At 35.7% G+C, this 18,111-nt stretch overlaps 1 protein-coding gene across 2 annotated transcripts in view; it reads right to left on the minus strand.

Moving 5' to 3' along the window:
• Positions 1–18,111, minus strand: part of Brwd3 (bromodomain and WD repeat domain containing 3) — a 98,518-nt gene that overhangs the window by 71,935 nt on the left and 8,472 nt on the right. For both annotated transcript variants that reach the window (NM_001081477.2, XM_006528114.3), the window contains exons 5-6: positions 17,566–17,716; positions 17,027–17,125 (exon numbers count right to left, since the gene is read on the minus strand). In NM_001081477.2, the coding sequence (NP_001074946.1) occupies positions 17,027–17,125; positions 17,566–17,716 (250 nt within the window). The remainder of the gene's footprint in view (positions 1–17,026; positions 17,126–17,565; positions 17,717–18,111) is intronic.

Below are 18,111 nucleotides of genomic sequence, written 5' to 3' on the forward strand. Positions count from 1 at the left end.
GCAATCAATTTGATGAGAATATCCAATATTCAGGCAGACAGATGTAGATAGAGAAGGCATCCTTGTTTTGTTCCTAATCCTAAATGAAAAACCACAGTACACACCAACGAGTATATTAGCCATGTGTTTGAAATATATGGCTTTTGCTACACTGGCATATTATAATAATTAGTGCTGTTATCACCAATGGATGGTGAATTATCAAATGCTTTTCTGTACTATTAGAGATGAGCAAGTACTATATTTTCCCCTTCATTTTATCAATGCTGTATCGTGGTCATTAATTTCCCTGTGTTGATAAATTCTTACATCATGGAAACAAACTGCACTTGATTATGTTTTACGATCTTTCATTGTGCTGTGGAGTGAGGACTGCTAACATTTTGCTTGATTTTTGTTATCTATGTCCATGAAGAATACTGACAGTGTCTTTGATTTTATCATCAAGGTAATGGTGGCTCTCAAGGTGGCTGGAAGCATTATCTCCCTCCATTTTCACAAGTTTGAAAAGTAATTGAATTAGTTCCCCTTTAGCAATTTGATGGAATTCAGCAATGGAGCGATTAGGAGACTTTCAGTTATTAATGAAATTTCTTGTTACAATTCTGTTCAGAGCTTCTGCCCCTTCCTGATTGACTTTTTTTGTAGCTTGTATTTTTTTTTTTTTTGATAAATCTTTGTTTCTTCCATACTATCTAAGCTGTGCTATATAGTTGTTCACTGTCGTGTAGACTATCCAATTTGTTGTTGTATAGTTGTTAGGAATTTTGCATTTCTGTGTCATGAGTTGTAATTTCTCTCATCTCTGTTTTGAACCTTTCCTCTTTTTTAATTATGCTGAGGCTTCGGCAATACCTTTTTAAGCATTAACTTTTAACCTGCCAAAAGCTTGACCTGCTAACCTTCTATCATGGATGGAGAGGAACTCATGATATTCCACCACTGTCTGAAGAGCTATTGGCAGTGAAAAGTCACAAGGGGAAAGGGGGGTATTTTCCTCAATGGACTAGGCATGGCACATTTATCATGCTCCTGTAAAGAATCCCTCCCCCATGTTCATGGCAACACTAATTAAACTCAGCATGTCACAAACAAAACAAAGCAGAACAAATGTCCAAACACTGCACAAAACGTGAAAATAGCAGTTGTTGGGAATTTACAACTGGCAAACATACATTATTTCATAAAATAAACATGGATGAAATCATCAAATAGAAAATTTACAGGCATAAACAACCATTACTAACTTGATCATCTGTGCTGTTTTTGTTGTCATTTCATTTTATTTATTTCTGTTCTTTATCATTTCCAATTCTGACCAGTTTAGAGTTGCTTTATTATCTTTTTCAGTTCCCTGGGGTATAATAGGTTGTGTAATAGGTGTTAATAGGTATTGCTATAATCTTCTTTCCAAACTACATTAGCAGTATAAGGTAAGTATGGTATGATTATTCCACTTACAGGTGGACTAATTGTTATACAAAACTGCTTGGATTATTTACATATAAATTATGAAATATAGTGGGGATGAGAATCAGGACTAGTAATAAAATTAAGTTATTTTGAATATACCATACACATACATACTGAATATTTATACATTATTTTTAGTGTGCATCCATTTTTTTCTCTTCCTAGAATTTTCTATTTAAAGTCTATTTTGTCTAACATGCAGTTACTCCTATTCTGTTTAGGTTTCTCTATGCATGGAATATATTTTTTGGCTATAAAATTTATTAGAGTTACAATGAATCTGTAAGCAGTATATAGTTGAATCCTTTTTTATGTAGTCACCTACTTGATAATAAACATGATCATAAAATTCAAAGCTATTTATAGCCATATAAATAACTGTAAAACTTACAATGACATTTCTCAGAGAAATAGAAAATAATCCTTAATCCAAATGGAAATATAAAATTTCCAAACACTCAAAGGATTTTAGAACAGAAAGAACAAAGCATAAACCATTATGTTCCCTGATTCAATCCAAATACATTATAAAGCTATTACAAATGGCATGATTCTAGCATAGAAATCATACAATGATCACCATAAAAGAATAGGATGTCCAATAATAAAGATTTAACATAAATTGGCACTCCATAAATATTCAAAGATGAAACAATGAAGAAAGGATAAATATGTCACTACATGTTATTGAAAAAACAGGATACCCACATGCAAAATAATGATATCATACATACCAAATACAAAAATCAACTTAACGTGGTCAAAGAGTTATATATAAGCCCGTAAAGTATAAAGCCCCTAAAAAAGTAGTTTGTATACCACTCAAAAACATATATAACAAAAAATCAAGAAGAAATGAGATTTCATCAAAACAACAATAAAAACAATCCTATAGCACAGTCCACAACAAAATGAAGAGTTCTCCCACAGATTAAGAGAAAGTCTGTGCACATCACACAGCTGATGAGGCTAGTACTCAAGTCACAAGGATTACAAGGAATTCAAAGAACTTAACAATTTTTTAAAACGGGTAATGAACCTGAAGAGACATTTCTCAAATGAAGATGTCAAAAATAACAACAAGAAAAAAAAATGTTCAGGTCTGTAGGATAAAGGTGCTTGCTATAATGCTTGAAGATTTTAGCTCAATTTTAAAAATCCATTAAAAAGAAAACACTAATGTCTGAAAATTATCCTTTGACTGATATACATCATGAACATAAACATGCACGCAAGCAAGCAAGCACGCACTAAGTAAGTGTTAAGAATATGTGTTAAGAGTGAAAATGTAAATGATACTATCATTTTCCAGAATACTATACAGGTTCTTCAAAATATGATAAACGAAGTACTACATAATCCAACAATCTTATCTCTAAAAATTCATATGAAAGAAATGATATTGTTATGATAAAGATACATCTAGACTACCATGTAGTCTCTTTCAGTCAGTATATGAAAGTTTCTAATGTAGACTGCCTCAATTATATGGTTAAATAATACAGAATGTCTGAAGAATATAGTTAAATATCCATAATATATAAAGCAATCTGTTTAAATAAAATTCCTAATAACATAAAAACAATTTTCTTAGGAATAGAAGAAAATCACAAAATTGTATGAAGCCAGGGCTCCAAATGATCAAACATGTGTTCAACCAAAGGAACAAAATGTTATTTCAAAATATATTCCAAAGCTACAATAATCAAAACAACACAGCATTGGCATAAATATAGACACAGAGAATATAACAGAATTTCAGTGGGCATGGATGTTTTTCTAACCCTAAAACCATAGGAATCAAAAATAACAGTAAATCATTATCTCAAATTTAAAAGAGTTTCTGCACAACAATAAAAAATGACAGAGAAAAACAACCTACAGATTGGGAGAAAATATTGAGAAGCTATTCATATGACTCGGGGTTGATAGACAGCATATAAGAACATCCCAAAACTCGGCAGAACACAAATGAACACATTTCCATGACAGTTTGTAAGTATTATTAATAATCTAAAGGTAATTTTAAATATATGAAACATGATATGTAAGCTCTATCAATACTATTTGTCATTTTCTTTTACTTCTTGAAGCGCTGACGGTTAAGTCCAGGGCCTTTCACACACTAGTTAAAATCTCTATTACTACCTTATAACCATAGCACCTCGGTGTCATAGAAGGACTTGGAGCATTCATTAATTTAGGCATCACTGGAGGAGGGTCCTAAAATCAATCCTTTATGATACTAAATGACCACCACTGTATTAAGATTAGTAATCGACCAGGCTCAGGGTTAATGATTAGGTAGAAATGGTCCTATTATAAAAAGGCCCTTGTAGAGATGAAAATTCTTCATTAATAGTGGAGATAGACACACAAGTGGTAAACTGTATAGAACTTCAGTTTGCTTACACATACATACACACAAATAAGTACAAAGGAAGCCATATGACATTGCCATAGGCAACCTGTTCAGTTTTCAACTAAGCTTCGCCCAGTTTACTATACTGATATCCATTACCCCTAGTGATTCCTTTAGCTTCCGCAATTTCAGCTCATCAATATTATAATTAACATTGAAGGCAGTCTAAAATCACTTGCCTTTTCATAAAATCTCACTTCAAGGAGATATAGGGGATACAAAAAAGGAAAGGAGCTGATGGTGGTGGCACAGGTCCTTAATAGCATTTGGGAGACAGAGGTGAGTGGAGCTCTGTTGAGTTCCAGGCCAGCCTGGTCTATAAAGTGAGTTCCAGAATAGCCAAGGCTACACAGAAAAACCCCCATCTCAAAAAAAAGAATGGATTTTATGATTTCACTATGATTTCACTTTGCACTTTTAAAAAGCAACTACTGTGGTCCTAAAAAGACACATATATATTTAATTTTAGTTAATCCTTTTTTTTAACACTCTAGATTTAATCCTGCTCCTCCTTCACCCTCTGACCTTTCTACAGCCCATACCTCCTCTCCCTAGCAGGACGTCCCCACCCTCCCTCCCCCTACCCCACCAAACCTCCCCACTCCCTGGTCTACATCTTATCTCCATCTGCCAGACAATTAACACAATTACCAGAGATCCTGGCTTCTGCTAAACTGGCTTCCAGTGGGAAGGAGGCTGAGACCCAAAGACTACCAAAGACTATTCCACAAAGACCACAGCAGAGCTGCTAGACCTCTAAACTAGTGTATTCATTTTTTAGTTTATATTAAAAATTCCCACAGGTGTGGAACCTTGAAGCGACAACTACAAAATGCTTCTAGCCTATCCCCTCCAAAAGGTTTTCAACTCAGCAGATCAAGAACTGCCCCCCCCCCAAAAAAAAGGCTTCAAAATAACATTAATGACAAATCGTGACCTGTGTTTATTTAAAAGATGTACAAGACTCCACTTTAAAATAGTCAAAGCTATCGAGGACTGAACAAATCAATCAGTGAGAACTGAAAAATACAACAAAAGCCCTAAAAATCAATCAAACTTGGGAGGACAGGCACAGATAAAGCCAGCTGCGAAGTTACCAAGAGACACTGCTTTCCCCATGGTTATACAGTAGTTCTAAAATATCATTAACTACTCCCCACTCCTTGACCATTATTGATTTCTTACCAATCGCGCGCACCCAGACCTGTTTGCTATTTTCATTTCTTACAAGAGAGAAATATCTAACTTCTAAACTGCTTTTGCTTAATAACACCCAATCCCCAGATAATTCTCCATTTTCCTAATTTGCCTCAGAAAACAACCACCAATTTAGAACCGTTCGGGCTTCCTTTAAACCTTGAGAATTCTTTAGTTTAAGCCAAATGTTATTAACCTGGCCCATGTCTCAGAGGCCTTCCATGCTTCCACAAGTTTACTCCCTCACTCTGTGAAAACAATAAATCTGTTTTGGTTAGATTACAGGGCAACATGCGGTGGTCTGTTCTTACTACACTTTAAATAGTAAACTTAATTGAGTTACCCTATAATGTTCAGTTGTTTAGATTGACAAAGCTCCTAACCCAAATAAAATTTCTGAGCCTAAAATAAAACCATAAAAAAGAAAGAACTCCCTGAATACTGATATGTATTATTTGAGGAAAATACTGTCACTGCTGGTTGAGAGTTTATTATCAAAGTAGCATCAAAAAACAAAACAAACAAACAAAAAACCCTAAAACAGAAGTGTACAATGTGGCAATAATATCTGATGTTTCTCCATGGGTCAAATAACTCTTCAGCAATTTCATCTGCCCTCGACAGTATGGTAATAGGTTCATGAAATCCTTCTGTAGTTTTCTAATTTTTAAATTTCAAATGCCTTTAAATTGTATAGGAATAGAATGCTCCTAATTTTCTTAAATGGCATTGAAAGAGGAACCATTCTTTTCTCTTTTACAAAAATGTCACTTGGCTAGTGTTTATTTTTCATTTACTCAGCAAACTTCGGAGTACTTAAATGCAGTAAGCACAGCAGTTCCCATAAATACAAAGGAGCCTAACTTACTAAGAAACTGTCCTATCAAAACCCTTGGAAAGGCTGGTGGGACATCGAAGTAAGTAAAGGCACGTGCCATGAAGCCTGACTCACACACTGAGTGAATACCTAGGACTCATATGGTGGAAGTTATTGTCTTTCTCCACACGTGTTCCATGGTGTGTATGTGTGTGGGTAAGTATGGGTGCATAACCTCACCCTCCCCCAACACACACACACACACACACACACACACACACACAAATCATCAATTCTCTAGGCTACACTGAGCTACAAAGTGAGTCTCTCTTGAAAAGTTTAAAAGACAAAGAAAACCAGCCACCACAAAAACCCACCCTGGCAACAGTAACCTAGTGCTGTACTCAGTAATAGAGAAAGTCTGTAATGTAAGTAAGTAAGGCTCCAAGTCCCATCTGGAGCATTGGAAAAAACAAAAACAGAAAACAAACAAATAAGCACAGCCACCACCACCAGCGATGACAAAAGAAAAAAAAAAAACAGAAAAAAACACATAAAATTCGACATAACTCTACAGCTGTAAAGGAGAGTATGAAGTTCAATGTTTTGAAGAAGAGCTTTAACAAGGTAAATTAAAATCCACTGCATTTGAAAGGTATTAAGATAGGAATGAAAATAAACTTGAATGAAATCCAGAAAGTATAACAAATACATAAGACTACAGAATAATTTTTTTCATGAATTTAATGTTACTGTGGCTCAAATTATGTCTGTAAAACCTTAATTCTTCAAACTAAAAGCTTATAATTTTCAAAGCAGATGATATCTCCAGCCCACAGTTCTCATCTCAAATTAGATAACACTAGTTAATACAATAGGCTTACTAGTTAACGGCCATACATTCTATGATCGTTTGAATAATACCAAATTACTGAAAAAACAAACAACAGATAAACAAACCAACTAACTAACCCTAATCACCATTTCCAGTTTTGCTCAGTCTTTGAGTCAGACTCTCTGCAAGTTCTTTAATATAATGTAAGTGAGACTATAAACATCTATCTATTTTGTTTTTTAAGGCAAGGTTTCTATGTAGCCCTGGCTGTCTTGGAACTCTCTTGGGTTTGGTGGGGTTTTATGGTGTTGGTTATTTGTGGGTATCTGTTTGTTTGGTTTTGGGGGTTTTCTTTGTTGTTTCATGGCAGAGTTTCTCTGTATAACAAGCCCTGGCTGTCCTGTAAACAGCTTCAAACTCAAGAGATCAGCCTGCCTGAGTGCTAGAATTAAAGGCAGGAGCTACCTACCCACCACTGAGTGCTAGGATTAAAGGTATGAACTACCCCCACCCCCACCCCCCCACCACCAAATTGCTGTCTTGAGAACTCTAAATCAGTGGTTCTCAACCTGCGGGTCCCAACACTTTTTGGTGGTTGTATATTCAACATCCTGTGTTTCTGATACTTATACTATGATTCATAACAGTAGCAAAGAAAAGAATCTATATTAAAGGGTCACAGCATTAAGAAGGTGGAGAACCACTGTTCTTTTTTTTTTTTTTTAATTAGGTATTTAGCTCATTTACATTTCCAGTGCTATACCAAAAGTCCCCCATATCCACCCACCCCCACTCCCCTGCCCACCCACTCCCCCTTTTTGGCCCTGGTGTTCCCCTGTACTGGGGCATATAAAGTTTGCAAGTCCAATGGGCCTCTCTTTCCAGTGATGGCCGACTAGGCCATCTTTTGATATATATGCAGCTAGAGTCAAGAGCTCCGGGGTACTGGTTAGTTCATAATGTTGAGAACCACTGTTCTAAATAGACCATGCTGGCTTTGAACTCTGTTCTTCCTACTTATGCCTCCCCAGTGCTGGCATTAAAGGCCTGTTGATTCCACCACAACCAGCTTGCATTTGCATTTTTCTTCTTACCCTCTTAATCCTCCTTGGAATACACTTTTCTCCAGTTTAACAAACCTGACTCTTGTTTTATTACTTCCTTTGTTAAACTATAACGTTCTGTCTCTATAACGTACTTAATTAAATGTATAGGGCAAAAATAAAAGGACTAAAATATTTTGTATATGTATATAAGAAATACTAATATTCAGAATAAATTAGAGAAATTATTTTCATTAAATTTTATATCATGAAGATGAGCATAAAAATCTAATTTCTTTTTCAAAGATACTGAAATGTGTAGGTTGTATTTAGCAATATATATATATACATATATATATACCCATAACAACAATTAATGTAAAAAAAAAAAAGCCATGACTGAAAAGAGGAGAAGAAGGAATGGTATATAGAATAGTTGATGGAGAAAAGAGAACCAGGAAATGGTATAATAATAATATTATAATAATATAATCTCAAAACAAAAAGTAAAAAACGGTACTAAAATGACTAATCCTAATATTACTGCAATACTAATTGCAGAAGTGTATGTAAAGGGCTAGAAACTCAGCTGTATAAACAATGCATTTAAAAGGGGTGTTTCAGTTCCCATGTGGCAGTAATTATAGCAATTCCATCCATTTAATATTTAGTAAGCACTCAATGTAGCTCATACAAAAGAGACGGAGTTTATATTTCAGTTGTAATTACTTGCAGGTGTGACAAATATCTCTCCCTGTTCTCCAGATACAGAAAAGCTGGGACTAGAGAAGTAACTTGCTACATCTATTGCCTATCTAAGTACAAATAGGAGGGAAAGTACATGGAGGGAGGCGCCCAACAAAGAATAAAGTCTGGCAGAAAATGATCCAAGGACAAGAGATAGGAACACGAGAAAATTAGGGAGAAATGATAAATATTTCTGACAGAAACTCAGTCAGCTCCTCACAAAAAATATTTAGTTTTTCTTTAAATCTGTATTTATATATTAAAAAGAGGCAGATTTCCCACCTCCAAGAGAATTCTGGCATCAACTAACTATGACACATGCAATGGCCAGTAAGTCAAGAGACAATCAATGCTAAATGGAAGCCTATGTCAACTTGTAAATAATAATTTGGCTTTAGAATGAATGCAAGCCTCCTAATGTGTACACAATGTAAATTAAAGACATGCTATGTAAATTATAGCATCTAACTGGAAGTTAATAGGACTGGAGATAAAAGTAGTGACAAACATTTAAACATAGATTGTTAATGCATCACGCCTTTGACTCAGCCTAGAAATACACAAGCATACTTATGTCTTCTTGAGGAACAGTGTCAGGATGTAACTAAAGGAGCTAGCTCACACCCTTGTCCTTCTAAGGAGAACTACATGACAACTGTTGTGATAGGAAAATCGAAAAATGTCCAACCTTTTTGCCATGATGGATAATAACTGCTAGTTCTTGAAAGGTAAACTTTTAATAAGACTTATCAAATGACAAGCTAGCTCAGCAGGCCTTTGTTTCCATGAAAAGTTTGTTAAGTCTTAACTATCAGTTCCCATGACACATTAATCTTTAAAAGAAGAAATAACATTTAGTGGTAACAGGGTAAGACCCCAAGCAATACCACAAATGTTGCATATGTCCCAGTATTTAAGTCATATTTAGTATTAATAGTATTTGAGATTGGTTCAAATTTCTTCCTGATTTAGTGTTGGGACAATGAAAATCCAATTAGATTAGACAAGCATCCAGCTAATGAAATAGCACTACTAAAGTGTAACCAAAAATATAAATCTTATAGTCACCTCTTTTTTAGATTTCCCTTTATTTGTATGGGTATATTTTCTATGTCTGTCTGTGCAAAATTTGTATGTATGCCTGGTGCCGCTGGAGGCCAGAGAAGGGTGTCTCATCCTCTGTAACCAACTGGTGATGAGCTACCACTGGGTGCTGGGAACCAAACCCAGGTCTTCTGCCAGAGCAGCAGGTACTCTTAACCACTGAGCAAAATTTGTATGTATGCCTGGTGCCGCTGGAGGCCAGAGAAGGGTGTCTCATCCTCTGTAACCAACTGGTGATGAGCTACCACTGGGTGCTGGGAACCAAACCCAGGTCTTCTGCCAGAGCAGCAGGTACTCTTAACCACTGAGCCATCTCTCCAGTCATATTATAGTCATATATATTATATTCATATTTTACTCTTTCTCTAGAGAAATTTAGAGATTCACTCTGGATTAAAGTGACCACACAACTAACTACAGTGTTATATTAACTTCCAAATTCCTTAAACATGCTCCCCCACTACCATCTCATTAAATTACTAAGCATCATTACTTATTAACTGTTCAGAGAGGAACATGACCATAAACAGTATAGCTTGTTTTATAGTACAGGCGAGGTCAGAATTTTTATTTTTCAATTTCTTCAATTTCTTTATGTGTATGAGTCTTTTTCTGCCGTGCACCATTTTTCTGCATGGCTTTGTCTCAACAGAGGCCTGAAAATGACGTCAGATCCCCTGGATTGAAAGCTGTCCTGTGGGTAATTGGAATTGATCCCAGGTCCCTTTAGAAGAGCAAGTGTCCTTAAGCACTCCAACAGCCTGGGATGCCTATGATCTCAGCACTTGAGAGCGGCAGTAAGAAGATCAGGGATTCACGGTTCTCCTCCTCCATTTGTAAGTTCTATATATTTTTATGAAAACTACTTTTCATAGTCTGAATTCTAAAGGTCATATCATAACAATTACTTTTTATTCTTTGACAATTTCACAGAGTATACCTTTACATATTCTTCTGTTTTAAATAAAGCATTGCAGCAGTGTTTTGGCAAATCAATGCAAATCTGACCTTGGGGACCAATAAAGAAATGTCTCAATGGTCAGAACTGTATTGTATTTGGTAAAAACAATTCTATAAAAGTTTCATTTAAAAAAAATAGTATGATAAAAGTAAACTCTATTAAATTCTCAAAGAACTCAAAAAAAAAAAAAAAAAAGAAAAGAAAAGAAAAAGATGTAGCAAGCACCAAGCCCCAGATTCAACCTGTAGCACCACATAAAGCTAATCAGAATGAGACTGGCTGCAATCCCAGTACATAGGATGGAGCCAGGAGAATCATCTTGTGAGGAGCAGAAGCCAGCATCTGCTACAGTGTGTACATGCCTAGCTACAGTGTGTACATGCCTACTCCAGATTACCGGAGACCCAAATGAAAAAGTGAACCCTAATAGTTGGGAATATAGCTCAGTGATAAAGTACTTGCTTAAAATATATGTATGTAAATTACCAATAAAATTCTGAACATAAAATTAAAAGATATATCCATTTATGATTTTTTTAAAAACTGAATTATGACAAAAACATTTATGATTTTTTTAAAAAGTAGGAATGGAAGGTAAAGTCTTCAAATTGATTAAATAAGAACATCTATGATGCTACTTAGTGATAAAAATTGTCTAGTTTTAATCTTAAAACAAGGAACAAGGCAAGGATGTCCATTCTCGCTACTTCAATCAACTACTGCATAGTGCAAGAAAGGAGCATACAAGGGAAAGAGATGAAAAGGTAACCTATCATTCTGTGTTGATGTCATTCATCATCCACATAAATAATCTCAATGTGTCCTTTTAAAGGTCACTGAATTTAATATTAACAAGGTTAATATTAAAATAAATGTTAACTGTAGTATCTACATTCTAACAATAAGTAATAAATATATTCCCCAAATTAAGCCATAGATTCAAAGGTATTTGCAGGAAATCCTCACAGCTTCTTTGTAGTAAAGTGGACTGTAAAGTTTGGGCTAAGGATAAGAAACATTGAAACAATTTCGAAAAAGAAAGAAGTTGGGAGTAGTCAAACAACATAGTCCAGAGTTATCCATGCATGATTAAGAGAAAAGATGGCCTGAATCAATTACTTTTCAACGTGCAAAACACATCTGAACTGAAACCAAATTGCATATTCATTACAACATAATGCAAAATGGGAAAAAAAGGAAAAAGATTGAAAACAAAATTCCAAAACTTTAAAAAGGAAATAGAAAGAACCTTGTGACCGTATGTTAAGGAACAATTTTTAAGATATGAGATCCTCCTCCCCAAAAACATACTTTCAAACAACGCTGATAAGCAGCGATTCAACAGCTTAGTAGTGTCTTTTGAACGGACTGTTAAAAAAGTGCAAAGGTAATCACAAATTGGTCCAAATACGAAAAAAAAAAATCATAGCCAAAATATGTTAAGAAATTAAGAAAAAGGCTAATCATTTTTCAAATGAGCACAGGACAGAATATAAAGAAGATATACTTTTTATACATAAAAAGATATTAACCAACCATCCAAAAAAACAATGAAGATATATAGCAACTGTGAATGTCTGCATCACTGGTGGAAATAAGATAGAAGTACCTCATTTGAGAATGTTATACAGTTTCTAAGATTGTACTTAGCATTCGAGTCACCAACTCTACTTCATATTTACCTCTCAAAATGAAACCATGTGCATGAATATTTCCATATGAAAACATTTAAAGTGGCTTTATTCCTAATAGCCAAAATTTGGAAATAATCCAAGTGTCCACTAACAGATGGACCTAAACAAACAGAATGTAATGTATCAGTACAATGCAACACTACTGGATAATAAAATGGAACGCTGCTCATATGAAATGACTTAAGTCTCATAAAACATTCATTTAAAAGGAATCTGATAAACCCCAGTATTTGGGAGCTAGTCAGGAGGATCACTGTACTTCATGGATAGCCTGGTCTTCACAGAAAGTCCTAGGTGAGTCTGAGCTACCTAGTAAGACCTTGTCTGAAAAAAACAGATCTGTAGGCTCAATGTGGTGGTACACACCACTAGCCCTAGCATTAGAAAGACAAAAGCAGGTTGATTTTTTGTGAAGGTCAAGTCCATGATAGGGGAATAAAAAACAGGACAAACTTGTTCACCATAGTAAGTTCCACCAGGACAGGACAACCTACATTATGAGACCTTATCAAAACAAAAAACACAAACAAACAACAAAACAAAACAAAACAAAAACAAACAAAAAAACCCCAAAAAACAAAACCAACCAAACAAACAAAAAACAAAACAAAACAAAAAATAAATACACACAAAAAACTGAATGCAGTGTGCTTTAATTCAAATGACATTCTAATAAAGCAAAGATACAATAATAGAAGAGATGATTAGTCATTTTCAGGGTTTGTGAGACACATATTTAGAAAGTGATGGAAACATTATATCCTTTATTATTCTGGAAGTAACGCTAATGTACACATTTGTCAAACTTTGGTATACTAGTCAGCTTAAAGGGGAGAATTTTATTAGGCATCATTGTACTTTAACATGTTTGAGTATAAAAATAGCCAGGCCTTTTACCAAATCTGGGCTCTGGTCCCACCTACATAGAAAGCCTAGGCATGAGAAGGCAGCAAACTAATAGGACAGCCCAGCCTGAAGTGAAACAGTGTCTCAGAATCAAAATATTAAAAGATAGCTTCTGATACAGCTCAGTGGCAGAGTTTACCTAATATGTACGAGGCCCTTGCTTCATTCCCACGTTCCAAAATAAACAGAAGATAGACGACTGATTGATAGATGAATATATTCTAAAAAGTAATATAGCTGGTCATATGGCACACAACTTTAATCCCAGCACTTGAAAGGCAGAGGCCAGCCTGGTCTACATACAATTCCAGGACTGTCAGGGCTACAAAGAAAAACCCTGTCTCAAAAAATAAAATAAAATAAAATAAATAAGCAATATAGCTAATTATCTATTTTGCAGCTCAGTAAGTATATTTGAAATAATAATAATAATAGTAGACCACGAACATGATATGGTAATAAAAACAAGATAGGAAGAAAAGCAAACTTTGGCCAATTATGACTTCTCTAGATTTTGTTCAATTTTCTATGCTGCAAACAGAGAAGCTATAACCCAGTTTTCCAGATACATTCCATCGAAATGTTTGGAATCTTTACTTCTTTTTTTTTTTTTTTAATTTTGAGACAGTCTCACTATAGAGCCCTGGCTAATTCAGAGATCCTTTATATCTTTTAAACTTGACTGGTATGTTCTATGTGAAAATGGACTCAATTGTGCCTAAAGTCATCTCCAAATACAGGGCAGATGTTCAGATTTTAAAAGGCATACCAACAATTCTGCAATTATTAAGCAATTATTGTAAGAGTGACAAACTTCCTGTAATCCTGAAAGAATATGCCCAGTTCAAATACTCATTTGTAATCTCGACAGTGTTATCTCAACACTCAAATACAAAGACCACAATGAGTTTAAGGCTAACCTGGGCCAGAAAGTGATATTATTTCTCAAAAACTGAAGCAACAATAACAAAAGCAAAACAAAGAAGTGTCAGATCTGTGACTTAGAGGTGGAAAAGTTACTTATAGTACATAAAGCATTGAGTTCCATCAAGACCACAAAAAGTAAAAAAGATAAGAGCCAGCCAATTACGACACATGCCAGTAATTATCCCACTAGGAATGCTAAAGAGAATGGTAAACAGAGGGCTGGCCTGGGCTACACAATAAGATCTTATCTCACTAAAGGAAGGAAGAAAAAGAAGGAAGGAAGGTAGGTAGGCAGGCCGGCCTAGGCTCAGTGACACCTGCTTTTAATCCCAGCACCTGAGAAGCAGAGGCAGGTGGGATCTCTGTTTACATAGGGAGTTTCAGACCACTCAGAGCTATATAGTGAGAACCTGTCTGTAAATAAATAATAAAATGAAAAGAGAAAAATGATTTTGAAAAGGAGGCTAGCAGTAAGAGTAGGAGAATATGGAAGGAGAAAGAACAGTGAAGGCGAGAGAACCAGAACAAAGCATAATGATGCCCTGCATGTATGAAAATTACTTAGCGAACTTAAACTCTTCAGATTTTCAAGACAGAACTCTCTGTAAACCTGGCTGTCCTGGACCATGCTCTGCAAATCAGGCTGGCCTCAAAGTCACAGAGATGCTCCTGCCTCTGCACCTGTCTCCTAACTACTGGAATTAGAGGCAGGCACCACCACCACCACCACTAGGTAAACGTAATTGAAGAAAGAAATTAAAGCCTGGCACAGTGTCACACACCTTCAATCCTAGCAGTCCGAATGGAGAGGTCCTCCTACCTCTGTGAACTACATATACTTTGAAAGTAAATAAATTCACGAGGGGAGGGAAAAAAAACCTTCTTCAAGTCAATAAATTATAAATAAAAATTCTAGTATATAAACTATCCCTGACAAAGTTAAAAAAAAAAAGTATTAGCAAAACAAATCAAGTAAGACCTAACTAAGTAACATGAAGGCTTTAAAAAGAGTACTGTTAGCAATGTACTCCTAAGTATCCAGTTTCTCTTATTAAGCTTTGTTTAATCCTTTAAAACAATCTCTACCCTCAATTTATTTAACCTCTGAAGTTTAATAGGTTCTATTAACTTATTGTATATAATAGTACTCCTTTTGAGAATTTTTTCATAAACCAGGCATAGCAGCATATGTCTGTAGTCCCAACATTTGTAGAGGTGGAAACAAAAGATTACCATGAGCCTGACCACGAGAACGTGACTAAAAAAACCAACACGCCATCAACAAGCTGGTAAACACTTTTAATCCCAATACTTGGAAGGGAGAGGCAGGCCAGTCTCTGTGATCTGTGAGTAGGAGGCCAGTCAGGGATACATAGTGAGACCTTGTCTCAAGAAAAAATGTAAAAGCCAACAACAAAAAGGGGGCTTATTTTTTTATTTGAAATGTATCCATTTAAAATTGAGGGCAAAGTGTGCAAGCACTGGGAACTACAGAAAAATACATAATGTTTTTTATGGAAGCTGAATGACTTTCTAGTGCCTTGGTTTTATAAGCACTTTGGAAAGGTTAGCTGTAATCAAAATGGTTTAGAGCTAGATCTATCATCTTGGTAGTCACTAGTAACTAGTAATTCTGCGAAATTATTTGGCCAGAGGATAACTAGGGACATGTGAATATCAGTACACTAGAACTAGGAATGGTGATATTTTGTCTTGGAAAATTTAAAGGTGTAGTGGTCCATGCATTTAAAATCCAAGACTCAAGCAGCAAGTTAGAGGACTGTCTGGTTAAGCAGTGAATTTTAATCCAGTATGGGAAACAGGAACACTGTGTCACAAAACAACAAAAAATAAACAGAACGATGACTGATATAAAATACACAGCATAATTATAAATTTGGCAATGAAAAATCAACAGAACATACATTTCTTTCCTTCTGAAAGCTATCTTTAAGCAATTTCCTATAAAGTTTTGCAGAAACTCCATACAGAGACATGGAAATAGAAAACCATATGGCTTAAACTCCTTGTACTCTATGTTCAAAAATGTTCCTGAGGCAGGGTGTGGTCGTAAAACCCTATAATCCCAGTATTTGTGAAGTGGGAACAGAAGTCATCAGGAGTTCACGATCAGCCCCTACTACAGTGAACTAGAGGCCAGCAGAAACTAACACGATCCTGGCTCAAAACGGAACTAAATTTCTGCTAAGGAAGCGATGAAACGGACCAAATCGACCATCTTTCACAAAATGAGGATTAAGTTTGCTTAAGGAGAAAATGACTTTTAAAATATAGCCCCAAGGTCCATGAGATTGCTCAGTGCGTAAAGACACCTAAAGCCAAACCTGCTGACCTGCGGGTGATTCCTGAGATCCAGACGACAGCAGTCTCCACGCTGTATTCTGACCTCCACACTTGTGCAGTTGCACGTACACACACACGCGCACGCACACACACACACACATGCACACATGCACACCACTACGTAAATAAATAAATGTCATTTTTAAAGTATATTGTCCCATTAAGAAATTGGCTAGAGAGGCTAGAAAAATAACTGAGCGGTTAAAAAATGCTTGCTCTTCCAGAGGACCCCAAATCAGTTCCCAACACCCATTTTTGGTGGCTCCCAAATGCTTGTAGCTCCTCCTTGGTAGAATCCAACACTCTTTATGGGCCTGCCTACTGCTTTTTTAAGTATACAGTATATAAAGTATACACATGCACAAAGATACACATATACACACATATACAGAAATCAATCTCCAAAAAATTTACTCGAAAATGTAAACAGCACATTTATTCTTCAAATTCAATTCCAGTGCCTACTTTTGGCGACTATCAAAGGAGTCCAAGAATGAATCCAGAAAAATGTGTCTAACTCGCATGCTATTACTTACCCACGTTTGGAGGTTTCACATAATTTACAGGTAGTTCTGGGGGTCTGCCTCTGTGGAGGGCTGCAAAAGCAGACCCATTCCATAGTGTACTCTTACAGTCTAGATAAAAAGACCAAAAGTCAGTCAAGGAAAAAAAAAAAACATGTTTTCTAGTACTTGACACAAAAGAACTTCTTCATCCTACACCTTTAGGAATTTACTTGTACACTTAAAAAATTATCAAAAAATCATCGAGTTAATAAAATTAAAACAAAGTGAGTAATTTTTTTTTTTTTTTGGTTTTTTTTTTCGAGACAGGTTTCTCTGTATAGCCCTGACTGTCCTGGACTCACTTTGTAGATCAGGCTGGCCTTGAACTCAGAAATCCGCCTGCCTCTGCCTCCCAAGTGCTGGGATTAAAGGCGTGCGCCACCACCGCCTGGCGAAAAGTGAGTATTTTTAAAGGCATGTGAATATTCATTTGAAACTCCATTGATCTCTGAATCTTCCTCTGTAACAGTGTTATATATCTAAAAAAAAAAAAAAAAAACCAATCTTACCTTTGGCATCCCGTAACAGAGACTGCCGACCGACACCTAGTAATGTCTGTACCCCAGGAACACTCTGAGGGATTTCCTTATCTAATAAAGGGCCAATCCTCTCACAAATTTTAAGGAGGTAGTCTGGAGGAATGTGTGCATTGGCTGCCACCTAAATAGAATAAAAAGAACATAGGAAAAAAAACATACTTAGTTTTAAGGTACCAACTTAGCCCATCATAAAACAAAGTATTTTACAATATGAAATCAAGAAAATTAAAACTAAATAAATTACCAGGTAGTAGTAGCATATGTCTTTAATCTCAGCATGCAGAAGGCAAGAAAAGATGGATCTGTGAGTTCAAGGATAGCCTGATCTATAGAATAAATTCCAAGACAGCCAAGGCCACACACAGAAACACTGTCTCAAAAAAAATTAATTCATACTTGAACCAATTTTAACAGACACAACACAGCTGGAACGATAGCTCAGCACCGAATATATTTGCAGAGGGCCCAAGTTTAGTTTCCCCACCATGTATCTTACAACTGCCTGCAATACCAGAA

Source organism: Mus musculus, chromosome X (genome assembly GCF_000001635.26).
Source record: "Mus musculus strain C57BL/6J chromosome X, GRCm38.p6 C57BL/6J".
NCBI lineage: Eukaryota > Metazoa > Chordata > Mammalia > Rodentia > Muridae > Mus > Mus musculus.